At 38.9% G+C, this 23844-nt stretch overlaps 2 protein-coding genes across 2 annotated transcripts in view; one reads left to right on the top strand and one right to left on the bottom strand.

The window, feature by feature from the left end:
- si:dkey-9i23.8 (galanin receptor type 1) overlaps window positions 1–23844 on the top strand; it is a 114896-nt gene that overhangs the window by 71961 nt on the left and 19091 nt on the right. The window contains exon 4 of the transcript XR_004931001.1: window positions 3167–3402. The gene's annotated coding sequence lies outside the window, so the exon portion shown is untranslated. Of the gene's footprint in view, window positions 1–3166 lie in introns of the transcript that reaches the window.
- Window positions 12870–22442, bottom strand: LOC105917891 (NADH dehydrogenase [ubiquinone] iron-sulfur protein 8, mitochondrial). The gene is made up of 8 exons (XM_036136722.1): window positions 22348–22442; window positions 19572–19627; window positions 18172–18231; window positions 17916–18005; window positions 17421–17529; window positions 16922–16985; window positions 16255–16383; window positions 12870–13924 (listed from the first exon to the last, which is right to left on the bottom strand). The coding sequence occupies exons 2-8, from the start codon at window positions 19612–19614 to the stop codon at window positions 13793–13795; spliced, it is 627 nt and encodes a 208-aa protein (XP_035992615.1). The 5' UTR covers window positions 19615–19627; window positions 22348–22442; the 3' UTR covers window positions 12870–13792.

Raw genomic sequence — 23844 nt, 5'->3', positions numbered from 1 at the left:
TTCAAAACATCAGACAAGACATAACAAATATAACATTTAAGACAGACAGCCTTGCGCACGCAGAGGGTCTTCTCCTTTTAATACCCTTCCACTCGACGAAACGTTTCCTTATGTTAAAATCTCCTCGTCTAATCGTCGTGTTCTCGAAAAACCCCGTTTTTCGAAAACTAGAAAACAAACTTCTATTGCTTTCCTGGGGCCCCTTTTTAATCTCTTATCTTTCTATAACAGCTCACTCTTAAGGTCTTGCTGCTCTTAGCCTCAACTTAAAGATGTTACGTATTCTCGGCCGTCGTATTCCCTGCTACTTTTTGAGTGTCCCTAGTTCTCAAGAGGCAGCGCACACCTCAGCCATAAAATTACCAGTTTGTCAGTCTGGTTGTCGTTTGGCCAATCCTAGAACATATCCCTTTTTTTTGTCTATGTTTTTTTTTTATTTCGTTTTGTTTTATTTTTCGCCTCACCATTTCAAGGCTTCTTGGCATTTAGGTTAATATCCAATTCTAAGTTTTTCTGACGTAAACAAACACATAAATCCCATTCAGTCATTTCTCGGTTTCAACATAAATTCCATTCAAACCTAGTTATACCGTTCAGCCTCTGATATTTTGAGAAGAAAGCTTCTCATTTACAGCAACACTTGATTTAGCCTACATCTAATCTTTAGCCAATAGGAGAATCAAAATCTCCTTACTTTTTTTCGGGTCGACCCTGTTTTGCTGTAAGTGATTACTTCTTCGTGCCCAAATTCAAAATGTTCCTCCATTTTAATGTCAAAATCCAGGTCACGGCTGACCAAATTGTGATATTTTTATTCTTATTATTGGCCTAATCCTGCTTCGCTACTAAAGGCCCATTTTTACCCCGGTTTAAGATTTGACAATAAAATAAGGAATCATTGATCAGAGGTAGAACGGTTTAAATACATATTTAATTCTTAGAAATTAAATATGGAGACAGAGTACATACCATTACAAGATGTTGTTCTCACCGGTGGATAAGTCTGTCTGTCTGAAGTAAGTTTTACCAAGACATTCCTTTTATTAACTTTAAACTCCTCCTGCATGGCTCAGAGGGAGGATGACTGACCCCCTCTCCTGCTGACCACCCCCTCAGGGCAATAAAACTCCATGTTTATCTTACGCTGGAGCAGGAAAGGACAGACCCAGCTCTGCTTTCCTCAGTAACCCTAACTAAGATATATTTTTAATTCTCAACAGTTGTTAGCATTTTGGAGAACTACTAAATCCGGCCAGATTCCTAGATGTCATGGTTTACAGATGACGAGCCCACATGCAGATACGATCAGGAAGCAAAGCACAGTTTTAAGATGTTTATTTAGGAAAAGGCAGATATAAAGGACGAGACTACGGGCAACTCGGCGAGGTCAGAACGTCACGGCTGGTGAGACTGCAAAGAGAAGAAGAGCAATGACTTTGGGAAATGAACCAGGAGAACTACTAGAAGCTGCGCTGCTTACCATTAACTTACCGGGGGCAGGGCGCTCCTAGGCCTCGGTTCCCTGGGGCCCATGGCTGGATCCGGAGCTCCGAGAGAACTCTGTGATCCTACCCCTGTTGGTGTTTAGCGGCTGGGGGGTGGCAGATGTAGCTGGCGAGGGATCCAGAGCGAGCCTTCATGGAACAGGATGACAGATGGATTGACCAGAGTGAAGGAAGAACCAGTAGAATCCGGGAGGGGGAATCTCAGGCCCCTCTGGGTAACACCCAGGGAGTATGAGGGGAGAGCCAGAGCAAAATCTGAGCGAGAGAATTCTGGAGATCTGATTCTTCGGACGAGACGTCAAGGCAGGTGAGTGCATCCAAGCACAAAAAACTGTGACAAAACAGGGAGATCCAAAACTAGTCAAAGACAAAAACTCACAAGCGGGTTTCCAGGAGTTTGGTCTGAGGCCACGTCATACCACAACTGGTTAAGGCTCTGGCGTCTTCCATCTGTCAGTGCTCTGCTTAAGAAGCCAGAGGAAGCCGCCTGCAATGAGCTGCAGGTGTGGGCCATGCCCCCTCAGCCAACTAGACACACCTGAGGAGTAGAGTTAGAGCAGGAAAACACAGAGAACCCTAGACACTAGAAAGAAGAGCTCCACCATCCAAAGTGGGATGGATGTCGTCTCTCCGGATCAGAACAGGTTTCCCCAGGAAGTTTGCCAGGTATTAATGTAGCCCACGTCATTTTTTAGGACACCACCTAGACAACCAGTGGTTGAATAATGACATGTGGCTAAACATGTCATCACTGGTCAGAGCAGGCAGGGGACCAGATGAAATTACGGAGCCAGACATTGTTTTAGCAAACTTACAGACTGAAGCAACATTAATTTAGTGACCTCCGATTGGCCCAACCGGGTGTCATTACCAGTGTGAATAACAATCTACACTAAATACAGATTTCTCTCTTTTTGAAAAGTGCAAATGGAACTTCTTATGGCTTTCTTCTCACCACTCCTCCATAAATGCCAGATTTGTACACTGCCCGATTAATAACTGTCCTGTCAAAGGATTCCCCTCCAGAGTTACCCTCTATCACTTGGCTCTGAAGAAAGCTCTCCATGCTCAGCCTGTTAGCATAGGTGTCGCCATGCCTCAGTAGTCTTGCAGTTGGTTCAACTTCTTTCCATGTTCAGAGGATGGACTTTGGGAAATGTTCAACGCTTGGGGTGTTGTTTTATAGAACCTAACCCTGCTTTAACGTTTCTCCCTGATCTTCCAGCTGTGATCCCACTTCTCTTGCTGTTTGTTCTCTTATGTTCCTTAACAAACTACTGATGCCTTCATGGAACAGCTGTACATTTACATTCAGATTAAATTATACTCAAATGGAGTTTATTTAGTAATGGCAATTTGTTACACCGAACTTTGTTTAAGGATAGTAGAGTATAGATCAATAATTAAGGGGGCTAAATACTTACACCACCTTTTAAGATTTTTATTTGTAAACCTTGAATGATTTTGTTTCATATCATAATTATTCACTTTGTGTTGGTCTATCGCAATACTTTACTATAAAATCTGTCTGGACTGGTTGTTAATATATTTTTATGTAACTGATTGAACTCTACATAATTTAGTTAACTAAATAACTACTAATTAGTTATTTAGTTTGGGTACTTACAAACCTCTCTCCCTGGTTTTTCACGCGTCCTTAGGTGCAGACCTAATTGGATCCTTGAACAGGCAGTGGATTCTGGAGATCCGAGTGGGCAGTAGTGCAAATTGAAACACTGATTATGTTAAAACAAACTCTATTCCTGTCACCAAATCAAACCAACATTGTTATGTTGGGTCACCATAAGTGTAAAATAAAATAAAAAAACTTTTTTCCTTCGAATTTACATTTCTGTACTGCATTTAGTTGATCTGTCACATAACCCCAATAAAATACATTTGAGTTTTGTGGTGTGTTTTTCTTTTTCTTTAGTTGGTTGCTATGGACCTGCCTTGGTATTACAGGATCTAGGTTGTGGTTGGCTTTTTTATGGCCTCTACATGGTTGCCATTTGCTTGATGGATTCAAAGGTATTTTTAGCTGTGCTGTCTCAATGACTTTCCAATGTCACTGCTACAAATCATGGTGAGATGGATCAATGACAACTTCGTACTGCATTCATCAAGATGTGTGCAGTATGATTAATATATGTAGATGTGGAAGCAGATGGGTTGCTTCATTTTATAACAAATAGTCACTGTGGAAGTTTTTCCTCCAAACTGGTTCCAGTGCTAACCTGATCCAGAGCACAGTGTCAGTTCTTTTATTTTTTAACTCCAAGCACCATCTTCTTTCCAGCTTTAATCAGACCTGGTAAGGGTAGTGAGGATGGGAAAGGGTCTGAGGCTTAAAGGGAGGGGTTTTATTGAGTGACAACCAATTAGAATGTACTAACTGATGTGTTTAAATACCTCAATAAGCCAACATTATTTGGAAGACAAATGGGCACCAGAATAACATGAAAAGATTTTATTTTATTTTCGTCCTGTTAACTCATTGGCAGTTGCTCAATGCCAGTATGTGCTAGCCTTGCCACCCAGACTGACTTACACCATGCAAATTCAATACACAGCTTGTCGGTCTGCACGGGCTTAGAATCTCTGGTCTAAAACTTATTGGCCCAATCACAGCACGGGAGGTGGGAGTTTACAATGTGTCACTGTTTGTCCATACTGCAGCAGCACTTTTCTGTAACCATAATTTTCAAGACGGAGGCTGCAACTGAGTGATGTTTTACAGCTAAAGTTGGTAATCCTGTTCAGAAACACTTTTTGTTATACTGGATTCTAGCGTGTTAGTCCTGCCTTTGAAATTGGGCAGCTCTCCAGACTGAAATGCCATGTTTAGGGCCTAGGTCAGTCTGGCTGGCCAGGCTAATTTTGTGCAGTAGATAAAAAAAATCACAGATTAAAAGAAAATGCTTCTGAATTTCTTCACAAAATACTGTATGTTAAAATAACATGGGTGACTCATTTGCAGCAGTTAATGGGCACTGTGGGTCTAAACGTAGTGAATGTCTTAATTATGCAAAACTACCACCGACCAGATTTGGAAAAACTGATGGGAGAGGAACTGGTCTGGAACTTGTTAAAAAAGTGAACTTGATTGCTGTTCTAAACATCAGAGGACTTCTGGACTTTATTCAATGTTTTTTTTTTGTCGCATTTTGGATCTGTTTCACATGCTCCATTCATGCAATCTATCTAGAAACAAAAAAGTGTTTTCCAATAAAGCAGACAGCTGTTGTCAGTGAGGGACTCAGGAAAGTGGATTTTTGCTTGCAGCAGACAAAACTTCTGGAGATGCAGGACAATCAGAGCAAATAGTATTTTGATCAGACATCTAGAAATGATCACAGAGCTGTTTACTTGTTAAGAACCTGCTATATTAAGTGTTAATGTTTGTATGAATCGACTTTCAACAGATTATCCTCATATTAGGCAAAAATTCTTGCAATGTTGAAAAAATCACATACAATACCATAGGAGAACTTTAAGTGTCATTTTTTCTAACTGAACAATGAGGTAATGGCACTGTTCTTTCACTTTTTAACAAAAGTTAAACATCTCTACTTCCATGTCTAGTTATTTGGAAATGAGATGGAGTTCTGCCAAATGCATGCACCTGACGCAGGGGCTATAATTTCGGTCAAGGACAATTAGTTTGGCACGACGCCTGTCAACTGTTGACATCTGTGTCGATGTGTGCCAGCAACTGAAACACACATTCTGTCAGAGGGTCCACACAAACAAATGATCCAGAACTAAAGTGCTGCTTTCAAATAAAATTGCTAAATGCCTCAGTTCACTGAAAACCTAGGTACCCATCTTTGTTGTGGCAGGTAGATTTGAGCTATGCAGTTTAACCAACTAATATAGGCAGCAGTTGTCCCCTTAAGACCAGCCCCTCCTCATTTGCATAATGAGGCAAAGATGCATTTAGAAATGTAAAAAGGACGGGCAGAAATAAAATGCTGAACAAATAAATAGGGTAAAAAATACAAAGGAAAAATAAAATAAAATTATTGTGTATTAAAACATACAGAAAATAAATGCATTGAAATAAGTAATTGAATAAAAGTGAACATAATAACAGATAATAAATAAATAAGGTAATTATTACAAAGGTGAATAAAGGAACTAATTAAAAGAGATATACATGTGTTTCATTGTATAATTGAATTACTGCTTAATTTTCTTTGCTGTTTATTTTCTATATTTCATGTGCACTTAAATTAAATGCAAATTTATTTATTGAGCATTTATTTATTTCTGTATTTATTTTTAAATATGTCAGAGTTGGTTCTCCATACCGGGGTACAGGAGGGAAAACCAGATATCCTCCTATTAATTCTTGAAAAATTCCAAGCCATTTCCAGGCCAGACCAGATATACGTATAGTCCCTTCCAGTGAGTTCTGGGTCTTCCAAACAGTCTCCTACCAGTGGGGCGTGCCCAGAAAACCTCCAAAGGGAGGCGCCCCAGGGGCATCCTGATCAGACGTCCTAACCATCTCAACTGACTCCTTTGGAAGTGGCAGGGCAGTGGGTCTTCTCTCCCCGGGTATAATAAAGCTCCTCACCTTATGGCTGAACATGGCCACTCTCTTATTCGCTCATTGTATCTGGGATCTTGTTCTTTTAGTCATGATCCATCTCATGAACACAGATGAGGGTAGGACTAGTAAATCAAGAGTTTTGCTTTTTGGCTCAGCTCATTCTTCACCAAAACAGCAGCACCATGTATATATATATATATATATATATATATATATATATATATATATATATATATATATATGTAGATGATTAGTGGAAAAGAGCTGGGGGGGAGGGGGAAGGTGCTGGAGAATGCTCAGGGTGCAGAGCAGGCAAAACTGCACCCTGACAGAGACAACAGAGCAAAAACAGCGTTTTTATTATTTCAAAGAGCATTCCAGCTTTATCGGTTACCATCAATGTATTTTCCCATGATTTATATACTTTGACATTGCAGTTAATATTTTCAAGCTGCAGTAAAACTGACTAAATACCCTAAAATGTAACTTTGGGGCACCTCAAAGATCTAGATGAGGGGGAGATAATTGAGGTAAATGCTAACAATTTCAATTGTCAAACTAATTAATGAATTAAAATATGCATTTATACATATATAAAAACATATATACATACACACTGAACCAGTTGTCTTACATGTTTTACATTAATCATGGTATGATAATAAAGGATCTGGATCTGATGAATCATGTGGTTAACTAAGATGACATGTGATTATATCAAATATTTTGTCTAAAGCACAAAAATCACAATGTATGCATCAATTTGTCCTGTTAATTTTTAGGTGAAATGAAGTGGTCCAGTTCTTAATCTAAAATCAATAATTCTTTTAGATGAAATGGTGGTGATGTAGGTGTGTAACAAATCAAAACCGTCAAATGCTGTAAACCTGAAAAATGAAAAAAAAACATCACAGTAGGTTCTCTTTTGGTGCATTTATTTCAACAATACACAGATAGACGCTAAAAACAAATTCAAAAGCTTCACTTTTGTCATTGTTTTGATTACTGCTCCTGTGCCTGAGCTTGAAGGACCTTCGGGACCCAGGAATTCTCTGGAAGAGTGCTGTGCTCCAAGAAGACAACAGTGTAATTGTGGTCCCTGAGGTCGAGTGCCCATTGGATGAAGACACCCTTGCAGAACTTAAGAGAACCATCAATCCTCTACGTAGATCTTTCTGAAGAATATGGCCGAGACTTGTACACTGAATACAAAACATGGTGTCAAAACATCAACATTTAATTATGAACAGACTGTTTAACTCTTTGTACCAAGATCTGGACAGTTTAAATAACTCTTGCCAGTTTCTTCAGTAATGAACTCAAAACTGCAAATCTTCAGAACATCTAACAGGTTCTCCACTTACAAAGACATTCACACATTTTTAATGTTATTTTAAGCTTTATTTCCTTAGAGAGGCAGAAAAATTGACAAGTCACTTAGAAATAAATTTTGAAACCTTTATGTAATGTTTTTTTTTTTTTGCAGGATTTCTATTTTCATTGAAATGAAACTCAATGATAATTTTATTTGATATGTTATCAAATCGGCAAAATCGGCTGTGGGGGGGTGATTAATTCCCCCAGTGTCAACTGTGTTAAAAAATAAATATTAATGTTAAACTCCTTGGAATCCACCACCATATTGAACAGCTTCAGTCATGATCCTTTTAAACTCAGAGTAAGCTTTCAGATGTACTGGAAATGTGACAGCACAAATACATGCACTCACTACTGGATAGCAAATGGAGAGATCCCCTAAACACTCATGGTCAAACCTGTTATTTTAAAATGTTGATTTTCACTGGGAAGAAGGAGTGTGGGCTCACCCTGTCATCCACAGAAGCACATGCTGGACTGCAGTACACTGACACTCTGACACTTCACCTGATGCACCTGCTGTGCATCCGCATTCATCTGATTAACCATACCCAGACCATAGAGTTCCAGGCCCTTCCTCAGTTGATGCAGAATTTGAATTAGTCTTGTGGTGGAATGCAAAATAATAGCACTTTGGGGGAAAAAATTTACAATTATTTTATAACATTAACTGAAATTGTAAAGCTTTTTAAACAGCATAAACTACATCTCTTACCGAATTATCCTTTCTTTGTTATCCATCTCGATCTGGGTGATGTATCCACAGTTTATTATGCCCTCCGCCAACAACATTAGAGACTCCTTTTAACCTAATAGTAGAATGAATATTCTACTTTTGAGATGAAGTGTTTGTCTGAGTTTAACAGTCTTACCCTGCTGATTAGTAGGGCAGAGTCCAAATCTGTCACATCAGAATCAGACATACTTAAATAATCCCAGGGGGAAATTGTTGTCCTCCTTATTCAGAGAGCCAAAGTCCACCTCTCCACTGCAGAAAGTTGTAGCACCAGTCTTTGAAAAACGCTGGAGCTGGGCCACCTTGGGCAAGGCTAACAGCAAGGATTTCTCCAACAGTCCTGTATAAAAACAAATTTAACTTAACATATGGAAGAAAAGCAGAGTTAATGTCACTACATGTGACCAACCTGAAGTTTTCACTATCAAGGTCTGTAAGAGAGAACGTGGGATTTTTACCCTGACTTTCAGACCCTCCAAAGAATCTTTCTTCAATCCCTGAAATCGCATCTTTCAGCACAAAATGTCTCATTCATTTTGGGGTAAACAACTGCTACAGATATAGACTGTGACAATATAATGTATTAATTACCTGTTAGAAACTCTTTCCTTATTGCTGCTGTATCTATACCTGGCTCTCCAATATTGGCCACCTTGAGAACACTTGTAGGAAATGCAGTTTTTACTCTGCCTTGTCTAGAAGGTCTTCTCTGGCCACACACAATTTGAACTCCTTTGTGGTGTCAACTTGTTGTTCAAGGAAGTGTAATACATCTTCCGTGCTTAAATAGCAAATAGAAATCTATTAGTAAAAACATTACATGTTCTTAAATACCAGCATTGTAAACAGTCTTCTTTTATCAGATTTATTTTATGAATAAATGGTAAACGGTAAATATCATATACTTGAATAGCGCCTTATGTAGCCTGGGTTGATAAAGTGCTTCACGCTACACAATCACTCACTGACAAGCTACACTTTAGCCACAGCAGACCTTGGGCAGACTGACAGAAGCAGGGCTTCCAGACAATTGACCACCACCAGGCAAAGTGGGTGAAGTGTCCGTGAGCAGGACACAACAACTGAGACAAACGGAGCAGGGGTTCAAACCAGCAACCTGTCGGTTACAAGTTGAACTCCCTAACTCGAGCGCCACTGTCGTCCCTTGAAACAAAGGCCTACGGTGAAAATTATAACATGCGCAAGTTAAATATCATGGAGGGAACTGTAAATGGTAAGTGTTAATGTTGGTGAACATTTCACAATCAATTAGGCATTAAAATATTGACTATAATAATCAAATAAATACCTTCATGGTTTGCATTCAGGAGTTTCAGGAGATGGACACGCTCCATTGTCTTTTGCAGAAGCCGTAGAGTTGAAGCTGTTTATGGAACACAATATCAAAAATAGATAGAACAAATATGTATATGAAGAATATTCTAATAAAGACATAAACTGAACAAATCACATGTCACCTTTCTCCACACAGGCCAGCATGAACTGCAATGTCATCTTCAGGAAATTCCCACTTGCAAATTGGGCAAACCACCTGAAAATGTATGAAAATTGTAAACACGAGAGAAACAGATTAATTTAGGTTGTGAAAAAACTTGTACTTTTGAAATCAAGAAATGTGTTTGGCTTGCCTTTGCCTATTTGAGTCCTGGAAATAAACAAAAGCGCTGGTAACAAGTCTTCTTTGAAAAATGTTGAGAGTCAGAAGGCCGAGCACAGGTGTCTAGTGTCTCCTGAAGACGTACTATGTAAAGAGTTGCTTTCCCCCCACTTGAAACAGCTTTCAACGCTCTGACAGAATAGTCCTTTGTTTCTGCTGGTATTACTGTGAGCTTTCGTCGACCACTACCTCCTATTTAGAAAAAAACAAAACATAGCCACAAAAACAGTTTTGTAGCAATTAGACATTTATTCAACATCCTCTACAACCACTGCTAATCATTGTAGCATAATACAGCACATCACATGTATGCTAACATTAATCAAGAGACTATGATGGTATATACTGGATAACCAAAACTTGGCAAACATCTCAAACCTATGGCTTTGTGCAACAGCCATCCTCCTGAAAGACCTTCTATTTTTGGAAATGTTTCAGTCAGAAGTCTGGAAATATTGATTCACGGAAATGCCAAATCAGCAGAGATTATATACCATTAACAGCAGCAGCTCTGTCAACTTTGATAACAAGACATTTTTGCATGTCAACTCAAACATCCTAGTATTGGCCATGAAAATAATTATCTTGTAACATTTATATATTCCATCTACTTGAAATCTATTCAATTCACTTAAATCTTTTCTGAAACACAGCAACTAAATTTGCAACAGTGAAGTTCCCAAATGTTTTGCATGAATCTTTTTATTTTCATAAACTTATTTATGATATATGCGGTGAAAACAATAATATCAAGGGTATCAGAGGATCAGGCAATTTTTAACATAATTTCGCCACAAAACAAGCAACTGGAATGGCAACAGTGCCTCTGTGTGGTCTGCATCCTCAAGGAGGGTCACAGCTTTTTCCCCTAACCAGCTTGGATGAGCTAAAGTTCCTCAGCTGGCAATAGTGTGTGGGGAGTATTTCATGCCAGCAGATAAAAATTAACTGTTGCGTACTTTGTGGCTAACTTTAGTTGGTTGGTACAAGGGAAACACCTCTGTTTACCATGAATGCCTGGTTTAAAATAGCCTGGAAACAATCTGTTCACCAAAACAATGAAATAGAAAAAGTGATGCACAGCAATACAACACATGCTCTCTTCTAGACCTATTAGACTTTTAGTAAATACTGTATATCATATTTAATAAAACAACATTTGTACACAAATGACAAATACATTGCTGAGAAACTACAATAGAAAAACAAGTAGAGACCTTGTGATCTCTTGCTGGACAGATTGACTCTCAGGCTGTCTAGTCTGCGTTACTCTGGCACTTGGTGACGCAGATGAATCACTTACAGCCAGAGTGTTCATCAGCAATGCCACCAGAGGTCTGGCTGCCGACTCGATTGTACCTGTACCATGACCCTAAATGAATTGATAAACAGATTTTCTGCTAATTCCAGCAAATATTAACGGTTAAAACAATTCAATAATTGAGATAGGCTTTCTTGAAAACTAACTATGGGTCAGCCATTATAGTTTATTAGTGAATTTAAGAATGGGTACTTTTTTTTTTTTGTTTCTCTGTTTCAGTTTTACATTTAATGAATTTAATCAAATAACTCCACCGATGAGACGTTGATATTGTTTTATGTTTTTTTGTTATAATCTCTGACACCTTACTACAGTGGTGAGTAACTAGCAACTACCAGCCACACTAACACTAGTCTGATTAAAATGATTCTCCATTGTTTTGTAATTTATGGTTATGTATTTCAATCATTATTTTTACAACTGCAGTGTTAGGTTTAATTGGTTACCCAACTGAGGTTACTCACTGTAATATATAGCTAGGTCGTCAGGTTAGCTTAACATCCTGGGAGTGAAGCTATTTTTTATATTAGCAATGTCACTTCATGGAGATGCTGCAAACAACAAAACACTGAACACAAATGAAACAGATTGCTCACCTGAGACGATTGTGCAGGGTTTGACCTTTTTGTCCTTACAGAATTTCTGAAAAGGGTTTGTCTCAAAGCGGTGGGCCACTGGTTGGTCGGAAACCTGCAAGAGTTCTTCTTCTTCATCACCGATTTTTATGGCGATTGGCGAAACACGTTAGATAGCATTACCACCATCAACTGGTTTGGAGTGTTGACCACATAACTGCAAGTGTTGTTTGATTTCCTGATTGTGTTTTTTTTTTTCTTCATTAAACCGGATGTAGTATTTGGAACGAATACTTTACTGATGGTGGGGTTCATTTACATACATTTATGAAGCAACAAGCCGAGCGCACATCTGGTGTTGAGCGTGGAAAGAGCAGGTTGAGTGACAGAGCCGACGTGCAGAGATGGAACTGAGTGTGGGTTGAGAAGAGTTTTTCAGAGTAGAGCGCACGCCAAACAGGTATTGAGCGGACTTGGCTTGGTTCCTGCACGCTCAAGTGAAAGGCACAAATATAACACCATAAAAACCGACCTTTGGTAGGCAGGCAATAGGTGTCGGTTAGACCAATCAGCTCGGAGAGTTCTGCTGCATGTCCTTCTTTTCCCCTCAACATGATCGCAGCATGATGCTGTGAATGATTCTCATCAGCAGGGACCAGGACGCTGGTCAGTTAATGGGGCGGTGGAAAGAGTTAAATCCAGGAAAATCCTGGAAGAAAACTTGTTAGAGGCTGCAAACGACCAGACTGGGGCAGAAGGTTACCATCCAGCAGAACAATGACCCCAAACATGAAGATCTATACAGACTGCTGTTCACACTCTTGACCCAATCTAACTGAACCTAAACTATTTAAAAAAAGCAACAGTTTCAGTCTCTGGATGTAAGACATTTGCTCCAGAATGTTGTTCCAAATCTGAATACAAACAGACCCCACACTGAGTTTATTCGTTGACAAGAGTTCAAATCAATTTTATTGTTTTCCGTCGATTTCACAATTATGCATTACTGCAGGCTGATCTTTCACATGAAAATCCTATAATACAAATAAGTTAGACGTTCTAACCTGCAAAACCCTTTGCCATTTCCAAAAATGATGGGAAAAAACAACTTTAAACACGTTTCATTTAAAGTTTAAACTTTATTATTTGCTTCAAGGCGGAAACAGCATGAAGACCCAAAATGTCTGCATTTAAATCCAAAAAAAATTTACTTACACTTGTGTGCAATCTGTCCTCAATATGCAATACAACAGGACTTTAGAAATGTCCAGTGGGGAACTCCATGTTTGGTTAACTGATCAATTAAAAGTAGCTTAACTCAATTGTCTAATTCTTTTATAAATAGTATTCCATGAAACCACTTTGATTTTTTCCCAGCTATTTATATTTCACACAAGATATGACAGCCAACTGCTACCAGCTGGGAGCCGCGTCTCAGCTGCCGACATCTATACACCAGCAAGTTGGAAAATTGTTCTGTTGACATTTAGTAGTAATGAATTTTAAAAGTGAATAAAGAAAAAAATCCTATTGTGTATTCAGTATATGTGTGTTTAATAACAGTTATTAAGCCATATTGGCAAATTAAGATGACTATTGTAATAAAATCCCAATTTTCATGTGGAGATTAAAATAACTATACTGAAGAAATCGGCAAAATTTAAAGGCATGTTTAATCAGCAGAATAAGAAGCAGACATCTTATGCATTCCCAGAAAAATTGCATGGACGTTCATGAGAGACTTCCCAAATTTACTGGACAAATCTGTGGCCAGACATCGAGTGAGGTATTTTGATATCATAATAAATACGCACAATGAAAGATACCAGGGCATTAAGGTGGAAACAAAGAACGTTTATGATAACAAAATGAGACGAAACTAAATGTTTTAATAGGGCTTTTGTTGTTAACTAAGGCTTCTTCAACAAACCTGAATCCAACCATGAAGCACAGCCGAGTTTGTTTTCTTACAGTATGTACAGAATCAACACGTGTCACGTTTAAAGTCTTCCCCAGTAACGTAGGCGCTGGGTGTGAGACGTCTATCGATAGAGATAGTCAGCTTGTATGTTGGCAGCAATCTCAGCCTCCCATTTATCTCCATTGTTTAGCAGCTTCTCTTTGTTGTAGAGCAGTTCTTCGTGAGTTTCAGTGGAAAACTCAAAGTTAGGACCCTGAGAAAAGAGAACATTTGGGTTTAAATTAGAACTAGGCTTCCATCTGCTGGGACATGTACACTATTTTTTCTGGCTCAGTGATCTGTGGATGTTAAAAAGTCTCCGGTTGGATTATTTTGAAACATAAACTACTACTCAACTACCTATTCATTTTGATATTTTAACAATTTTGATAAGTAACAAAGAACAATCTTCAAGTTAAAATTTAAAATGAAAAAAGAAAAAATTTAAATGGGCCTAAAAGCAAGTTCCTTTCAACTGTTTTTAATTAGTAATTATGACTCATAAAAAGGAAAGTAAAGAAACATTTTGAAAGTAATTAGAGTAGCTGCTGGAGCATTAAGTGAAATAAATATTTTTATTTTCACTTACTAAACCAGGGATATCAAATAACATTTAAAAGTGCCTTAGTTAAAAACTGAGTCTAAGATGAAGGTCAAACTTGATCTATAGTTTTTGAAAGAGGAAGACACATACGTGTTTTAGATGGCTAATCGCTAAAATCTTCTTTACAGTCCAAAACAAACATTTTGCTTACCAAGTTTAAACTTTGATATCAATGTTCATTTATCAGGCCTTCCAGTTGCATTTTTCTTAGAATGTTATTTCTAAAGATAACAATGAAGCTACTAATATTCAAACATGAAATTATAGGAGATAATACTAAGCAGGATATACCTGCACAGACTCAAGAAAACACAGAAACTAGTTATTAAGACCTTGTCTTGGTTGTAAATACAGCAGTATTTGTGTCAGACCCCAATTTGTGGAATTCTCCCAACCAAAATGAAGGTGTGCACACCGGCTGCTCCAATGCATTCCATTTGTTTTGTTTTTTTGTTTGTGTAATGCACCACATACACATCTTTGTTTTTGTAATGCACCACAGCACTAGTGTTGGTTACAACACTAGTTCAATGTGGAAGGAATGATTGCAGAAAGCAGAAAAATAGCAAACAAACCTTTTAAAAAAGGCATCTAATCATTTTGAACATAAAAGGAAAGAAAAAACACATCTATTTATCTATCTATCTATCTATATCTATATATATATATATATATATATATATATATATATATATATATATATATATATATATATATATATATATATATATATTTATATTAAACAATATAAGTCAAGTGTTCGTCCTGATAGGGTTTAGTCCTTTTTGAGCCTGAAAAGAAGTTTGCACCAGACGTGAATATTTTACATAAACATTGTTGTGCCATCTGCTGGCAGTACAGTGGAACTATTCGAAAGCAAGATGGCGACAATTGAGGCAGCTACTGCTGGAGCCAGTAGACCGTCCTGCAACGCCTCTCAGCTCAGCTCAGCGTAGTCAAAGACCATCATGATCTACAGTGTTAGGGTTACCTAATCTTTCTTTTCTCGCTTGGCTCCATCACAGACATATATACATTGAGCGGTGAATCCACTGAGCTATATTATACACTGGAGTGCTGATTTTGGCGAAAAATTTAAGTCACTGGCCGCCATCTTGCTACTCCCTACTCTCTCAGAATCCCACAGGATTTGGTTGCAACAACAAGCAGTTTTCTGGCTGAGTGAAAACGTTTCACAGGTAATTCTACAGTCAGTGGATGTACTAACACTATCAACTACTAGGAAATTAGGTGCTGAAATATTTTACATGTTATTCATATTAAATATACATATATGTATATATAAATATGTTTATATATGTATACATATATATAAATATGTTTATATATATGTATACATATATATAAATATATGTTTTTGTATATTGTTATTTATATATTTATACATGTGATATATGTATATTTGAATTAATAAATTGCAAAATATTTCAGGACATGATTTTCTCAGTACTTGATAGTTTTATAACATAAAAGTATATGGCATTTGACATTTTAAAAGTTTTAAGCTGAACATGAGAAAATCCTCGTTATTCGATGCTGTAGCGCACATATTCCCTAGTTACTGGGGGAAAATAGGGAGTACCAATATGGCGGCTGGTGGCTTTAAAGCGACTCGTTCTAACAGCGGGCTATTAGCACTCCAGTGTATAATAGAGATCATAGGGTGAATCACACAGACGTCACCACCATATTGGAGCGATTCAGAGAAGATGCCTTGAGTGGCGCTCCCCCTACAGGGCCCTTTTAAAATAGCCTCTCAGTGTACCCCCACACCTACAGTGCACTGTCGCTCTCAAAGTAGAGCATCTTACTATTTTTCTGCCACATTGTTTTTCTTTATATACGTTACATCTTACTATCCATTCAGTAAACAAACAGAACTAAGATACATGAGGTAGGGTTCACAAACGTGTCCACACCTCTACAATGGCATCCACAGGACACGCCTCCTGACAGAACCCGCAGTAGATGCACTTGGTCATGTCGATGTCGTAGCGAGTTGTCCTCCTGCTTCCGTCGGCGCGGGTCTCAGCTTCAATGGTGATGGCCTGGAAACAAGAAGGGGAGGAAGAACACTGACTTGGCCGCCCAGGTTTCTCGCTGATAATAAATAATGTCTGTTTTCAGATGTTGCTGGAGTTTACAGACAGAGGTTGCCAACAGCTGTCTAAAGTAGAGCAGCTGATGGCAGGATAGTCCAGATGAAGACTTATTCACTTTATGATGCTGTCAATTTGTTTTGACCTGTGATTAGAATAATTCATTCAGGCCTGAAACATTTCTTCCTTCTGCCTCTATAGTTGTTGTGGTGGTGGAAACACATCAGGGGTTTAGCAACCAACTCATTCACCTGAGATAATCCTGCTGGAGCTTTTTCATAACTTTTTTGTGTTAGCATATCAAAATTTCATAATGTCATATTTCTAGAAAACAGAGGAGGGGAAGGACTGCTTTCGATACTCTCCATCTGAACTGAGTGATATTTTACTTGATCGTACTTAAAGTCAGTTTACACCTTCCAGTTCCTAAGACACACAACAGCAGACTGAACCTATAGTTCCAGTCTGCCTTTCTGGGCACGCTTACCTGGGCGGGGCAAATGGCTTCACAGAGTTTGCAGGCAATGCAGCGCTCCTCTCCTGAGGGGTACCTGCCAAATGTTACGACAGAGAGCTGGGTGAGAGGAGAGGACACTTCTTTTGGAGTCCTGAACTGTCCCTTCAGGAGCCATACATTTAGTTTCACATGAACAAGGGGAGGGTCTGCATCGACTAAGCTACACACGGACTTCACTTCAACAGAACAGGACCAACCTAATGAGGAGGTGGATTTTTACATTGCAGCTGAAGGTGACAAGTTCTGCTTGTGTGTGATCTTGATGATAGAAAAGTTTTAGTTTGTACAGATAAATTCTAATTTAAGTAGAGATAGAAATGATTAAAGCATTAATTGGATGATGGCTGTCTGCTACACATCTACAGATTTCATTTGTCCTAAGAATTGTAAAAAGCTAAATAAAAGAACGTTGCATGGGTTTCTAACATCACAAGCTGTAAAGGTGATTGGCATGGTACTCCGTCCAAACCTGCGCAGAGCGTGTTCCCCTCTGAAGCGCGGTGACAGCGGTCCCTTTTCAAACGGGTAGTTAATGGTGGCAGGTTCTCTGAACAGGTAGCTCATTGTCATGCCCAGACCTGAAACCAGATCATTACTGTGTCAGTGACCCAACTTATGGGCCCGGTGATATAATCGCTCCATCTCTAGTCACAAGGTAATGAGTTATTATCATTTCATTATTTATTAAAATTAAAAAAAAAATCAGGACTTAAAAGAGTTTTCAGTGAACAAATATTTGTAGACCTGCAGCCATGACGACGTTTAGAACAAGAAAATATGGCTGAGTTAGTTGGATGTTGGTGGGAGAAGCAGCTCAGTGTTTATGTGTTCAGCTGACATTTTTGGGCAAACGCCACAGTGCTGGCATCAATATAAACCCATTAAGATAAAAAGCATCACCGATTACCATTTTTCTACAACAATAATTATTTATTCCCATCATCACAGGTTGATCTGAGCTGACCTCTGAAGAGCTCTGTCCACATCAGTGTCTGTGCAGCTCGATCTGTGATGGACTTCATGTCTGTTGGGACCTCCTGGGCATTCACATACTCTGCACACAATAAGATTATTATTTATTTGTGGCATATCAGGAATTAGAAATGTAGCTCACATAACATGGGTGTACATGTGAAACAATTATGTTTGGACCCAAAATGAATGAGGTCTCATGTCTGAAAATGTGTTTATTGGTGCTGCTGGTATTGAACTGAACTTACTGAATCCATTCCTTTGTACTGATACACTGAAGGACCTCAGCTGGCCAGCTGCCAAAGTGCCTGTGAATAAATGAAAAAGTAAATAAATAACGTTCTTTTTTTAGCATAACAACTTCATAACAAAGTTTGAATCTGTAGGGATTGTAAAAAGCTGCTTAATAACTAATTAGAGATCAGTGGACAGGGGGGGCAAACATGTTTAAAGCAGTTCCTTCCTACGGTAAAAAAAATATATTTTATTAGTAAATGTGGCAAACATGGACAAGTTGGTAGCGTACAAACACACAACCCAGCTTTGACCAGGAAAGAACAGCATTCAGTAGCTCAAAGAGATCTGCTTGCACTACAGACCCCTCCGCCATAGGAGCCGAGGAAGTAAAGACAGAGGAAGCAACTCTGCCCGCATTTTCTGCAGTTTAGGGGTGCAATAACCAGTGGTAACTGCTTAAAGTAGATTTTGCGGGGCAGATCACCATTTTGAGCAGAGATTGGTTCTGAAGATGAGTTTTTACACGCTGATAACATTGCAGAAACCAACCCATAAACCGTACTTCAATCCTTATTAATTTGTTGTCTCTGTATTTGACAAACTAAGTACCTGGAGTTACAGTGTCAGCACATGAAGCTGTGCTAGACAGTTATCTTTCAAGGGTATTAAGCTCCTGCCCAGTTGCAAGCAAAGTGTAAGACTCTAGAATGACCTGGAAATTTAAAACCTTTTCCAGGCTTTAAAAAAAGCTGTGTATGAACGTGGCTAATCAAATTAAAGGTAAATGATGTGTGAATTTTGTTCTAACTCCAGACTCTAATTAGTGCGATGGTTTAATGAAGGGCAGTTGTCCAAGTTGTTCATCTATACGATAACATTTTCATTACTACTACTAATAATCATAATAATCATCCTGGCTTAAAGCCAACTTTAACAGATTTTATGGGGAAAGTAGCAATAACTGTGATGAATTCAGGTGCAATAATAGAGCTACCAAATGTTTATATCGTTACATCCGTACACTCCAGACACAAACTCATAAAACTGATTAAATGTAACAAAGGTCACCTAAAGACATGTGCTGCAGGTAAATTGATAAATTTAACAGGGTTGAATCTGAAAGAAAAGGAAATCCAAGATTCTTCCCATTTATGCCTGAACTCATCTGCCCCCTCATCTTTAACTGGTTTTTAATTGAAACAGACAGCCTGAGAGAACATGTTGATTATCGATGTGTTTTAAGATTTAAAAAGTGGGACTTCTCAGTTTTTTTAACAGTAGAGGCAAAACCTTAAGATATTTCACTATTTGACCTCGCTTTTATCAGCTAGAAACACGGCCTGAAAGATGCTCAGCAAAATCAAACCAACGATCAATGAAAAAAGATTTCTAACCGTTGTTGAAGTCTTACCTGTCCTTGAGGCAGAGTACAGATAACGAAAGGTTGCAGCCATCAGGACCCTAAAGCTGACAGACAGACACCAGACCATGAACACATAAAAAAACGTTTGTATTTTACACCATAATTAGTGAAATGTCGCACCATGCAGTCTCCTGCAGGGTCACTTCAAAGAGTCAATCTATTAGCTCAACAGCACTATGACAGCATGCTGTGTGGGATCATTCTGGATCTTATGCCACCTGTGGTGGAAGTGGTGCGAAAGAGTTGGGCGGAGATGTTATCAGTAAACAATGTTTGCGTTGTTCAATTTAAATAACTGATTGTCATGGCAAGCTGATGCACATCATGCACTGTGCCCTCTGCAACATCCCAGAGTAAAATTGGCTGCCTCCCATTCTACTTAAAAAGTAGAATGGGAGGCAGATCCTTTAGCTATCAGACTCCTCTCCTGTGGAACCAACTCCCAGTTTTGGTCCGTGAGGCAGACACCCTGTCTACGTTTAAGACTAGGCTTAAAACTTTCCTTTTTGACAAAGCTTATAGTTAGAGTGGCTCATGTTACCCTGAGCTACCTCTATAGTTATGCTGCTATAGGCTTAGGCTGCTGGAGGACATCAGGGCCTATTTTTCTCACTCTACTGATTTCTACTGTTCTCCAGTTTTACATTGCATTGAAATGACTGTCGTCATTCCAGCTTTTAACTTTTTGCTCTCTCTCTTTTTCTTCATAGTAGGTACACCTGGTCTGGCGTTCTGTTAACTGTGACATCATCCAGAGAAGACGGCTCACCCGCTACTACCATCTAATGTAGAACAGATTACTGGATCAATGTGTGCTTCTGTGCTTTTTTGTTTCTCTTGTTGTGTCTCTGTTCTGTCTTCTGTAACCCCCAGTCGGTCGAGGCAGATGAGCGTTCACACTGAGCCTGGTTCTGCCGGAGGTTTTCCTTCCCGTTAATGGGGAGTTTTTCTTCCCACTGTCGCTTCATGCTTGCTCAGTATGAGGGATTGCAGCAAAGCCATGTACAATGCAGATGACTCTCCCTGTGGCTCTACGGTTCCCCAGGAGTGAATGCTGCTTGTCGGGACTTTGATGCAATCAACTGGTTTCCTTATATAGGAAATTTTTGACCAATCTCTATAATCTGACCCAATCTGTATAATATGATTGAATTTGACTTTGTAAAGTGCCTTGAGATGACATGTTTCATGAATTGGCGCTTTATAAATAAAATTGAATTGAACTGAATTGAAAAGAAACAAACGTTTGCCTATATGTCCACCGATGCAACTTGTAGGTAACGCTAGCTGCCAACAGTCAAGAGCTGGGTTGAAAAAGAACAACTTCTACTCTCTGCATCTTTTCAGATGCTTCTAAAAAGGCCAGAGCTAAAGTGTCAGCATGTTTCGTAGCAGACACATATTGTGGATGAGCAGCAACATGTTATCAAAGTCCAGATCCTTAAATGGTCTGGTCGGCTCCCTGAGGAGTCACAGCGGTGGCCAGTCGCTGCACACTAGGCAGGTACAGCGACTGGCCAACTCCATCTCCGCAGACATCCCCTGGCGAGTGAGTTCCAGCAGCTACCATCCGGATGGAGACGCAAAGTCCTGGGAGTTAAGATCCCTCGCTGCATGAACAGCTCTGTTCCTGTGCCTCTTTTAAATAAGCCTTGACATACAATACTTATTTTTCTGGTCTTAACCTACTTACTATTTTACGTTTTATCTACTATTGCTTTACTGTCCTTTGTATCATGCTCTTGTCTTAGCATGCTCTTAACAGGTTCTATACTGCCATTTCAGGGATATCTAATTTCTTTTATAATTTATATTCTAGTTTTTCCAACCATGTTCAGTAAGCTGTGAGTACCTGTCAATGTCTTGGTCTGTGCTGTCTTAAATAAGTTTTCTGTACGTGTCTTGTGCTTTTAATGTGTGTGCATAAAGTTTGAGATACTTTATAAAGGGTACCAATAAAGTCACCTTGAACGTTGAGGTCCTTTAACCATTGTGTAATAGTCCTCAGACAGGTGCACAGTATAATGAGTGACTTTCATCAGCACCATTTGGATGCGTGCTATGTCACCATCACTAAGGACTATTTTGATGCAACATTTAGTAGTCATTGGGCAGATGGATGGACTTTCACTGCCTTTTATGACCATAAATGGTCGAGAACTTAATTACAGAGAGGCTAAGCTGGCAGTGGAGACATTGTCATAATGGAAGACAAGGGTCATTGTAACATATCAATATAATATCAACGTTTTACTAGTATGACTCACTTAAATGTTTCAATTCAGTGCTGAACACACACACAAAGTGAAGATCACACTAACAAGTCAAGATCTGACAGTTAATACCTACCTAGGGAGACTGATCACTAAATGTTTCGGTCCGTTCTAACCCGTCTGGATTTTAGCCTTCGCGGTTATTGTTGCAGATGGGAGAAGTATATAAAGAAACGTTGTCTACGCGTTCAGAAGGCCAACACTGGACTCTTGTGTTCTAACTGAGCTTCACGGTGACTCATGTCTGCTCAGCTCCGGACTAAACTAAGCGTTCTCCCTGATAATGACCCTCTTTTCGGTGAATAAACCGAGGAATGTCCGTGCCGGTGCAGCTACTGCCGTCAAGGACGTCTGAATAAAGGTCGCTGAAAACGAATCCGTAACCAAAGCGTCCCAGCGTGAACAAACAACTAAAGTCATGGTTTAACACTGATAACAAGGACTCCAGAGAAAATTTTATATTTGACCATCTTTTTGCATTTCTAACTTACCGAAATGTGACAATCACTAGTTGGAAGAGGAGAGACGGAGGAAGTTACACAACATGAGCACTTCCGCTGCATCTGTTCCTGACTGGTATACTGCCACCTACTGGACGGGCCCTTTTCAGCAAGCAATCAGATAAATAAACCAACATATGTATTATTATTATTATTATTATTATTATTATTATTATTATTATTATTATTATTATTATTATTATTATTATTATTATTATTATTATTGTTGTTGTTTTCTACGAGCTGTAAATTATTTGTTGAAAGGCACATTTCAATGCTAATAATACTCATTCTTGTGATTGAAACATAAATTCCAATGACATTTGTTCTCTTCATTTAACCCATCTCCTCAGGGAACAGTGGGCTGCCTCTGCGCAGCACCCAGGGAGCATTCAGGGGTGAAGGGTCTTGCTCAGGCACCCAGAGTGGCAGTTAGTGGGAGCTGAACCCAGAACCTGCATGACACAAGCACACTGCTCTAACCACTAGGCCTCCGCTCCACTACACTGCTTGCTTTTTTCAATATTTGCTTGTGATCACAACATTAAACTTTGCCCCTCCTCACATCACTTAGCGCCTTCCACCTGTTAATAGACACGATTGCCTCAGTTAGTGGATAAGACAACGCTCTAATACTTTATATATATATATATATATATATATATATATATATATATATATATATATATATATATATATATATATATATATATATATATATATATATATATATATATATATTTATCTACAATGCCCTCATAAGAAAACAAAGCCCCCTCTACACAATATGGTTCCCCTGTTTAATAGCAATGTTGAGCAGCAATGGTAAATGCAAGGTGTACTGTAGGCTATTGTTGGAATAGTGGATTAATAGAGTAAAACTTGTAAAATAAATAATACTGCTCAGAGTTCCCCATATCTGTCTTTTCTGATCGTTTCCGTCATGTGTTTAAAATTGTGTAAAAGTGGAACATTAGGGTTCAAATAAGTTCAAATAAAAAACTAATTGTGGCACAGAATGCAAAGATGAAAGACGTACTATTTCTCTCCAGTTCCCTCGTTTCCCTCTCATGGCCTAGTGGCGCGCCCTTGTGGTAGAGAAAAGGATTGCTGCACTTGGCTTCAGCTGGCCCAGATGAACGCCAGAACCCCATCCAACATTCTATCAGGAAGGTTGTGAACCTAGGTAACACCACCATTCCCAGCTAGATTGTCGTTCAGTAAATGTTTACTGATCCCTGGACCGCTCGCCCGTCACACTCATATCCTGGACACTTCTGCCATCACATAGTGCTGATCTTCAACTACAACCTGAACATGACCAAATGAAATAAATAAATCAAGGACTAATCACTATTTGTGAATAGAATCCCCCATTGTTTGTATGCATCACATGCCGGAAAATACAGCTAGTACATAAACTGGAGTCAGTCTGGTTACTAAGGGCAACAGATAACAAATCCCTCTGGTGTTCTTAGGTGCAGCTAG

Source organism: Fundulus heteroclitus, chromosome 5 (assembly GCF_011125445.2).
Source record: "Fundulus heteroclitus isolate FHET01 chromosome 5, MU-UCD_Fhet_4.1, whole genome shotgun sequence".
NCBI classification, from domain to species: Eukaryota; Metazoa; Chordata; class Actinopteri; order Cyprinodontiformes; family Fundulidae; genus Fundulus; species Fundulus heteroclitus.
The sequence above is the reverse complement of the archived record's forward strand: the minus strand, read 5'-3'. Positions and strand labels throughout refer to the sequence as shown.

Excerpts from the sequence above, each read along its gene's own strand:
- LOC105917891 (XM_036136722.1), bottom strand. The coding sequence starts at position 19,614 with ATGGCTGCAACCTTTCGTTATCTGTACTCTGCCTCAAGGACAG. Across the intron at positions 18,006-18,171 it reads AGTACAAAGGAATGGATTCA|AGTATGTGAATGCCCAGGAG; the intron begins GTAAGTTCAGTT and ends TATTGTGTGCAG. Across the intron at positions 16,384-16,921 it reads AAGCCATTTGCCCCGCCCAG|GCCATCACCATTGAAGCTGA; the intron begins GTAAGCGTGCCC and ends TCTTGTTTCCAG.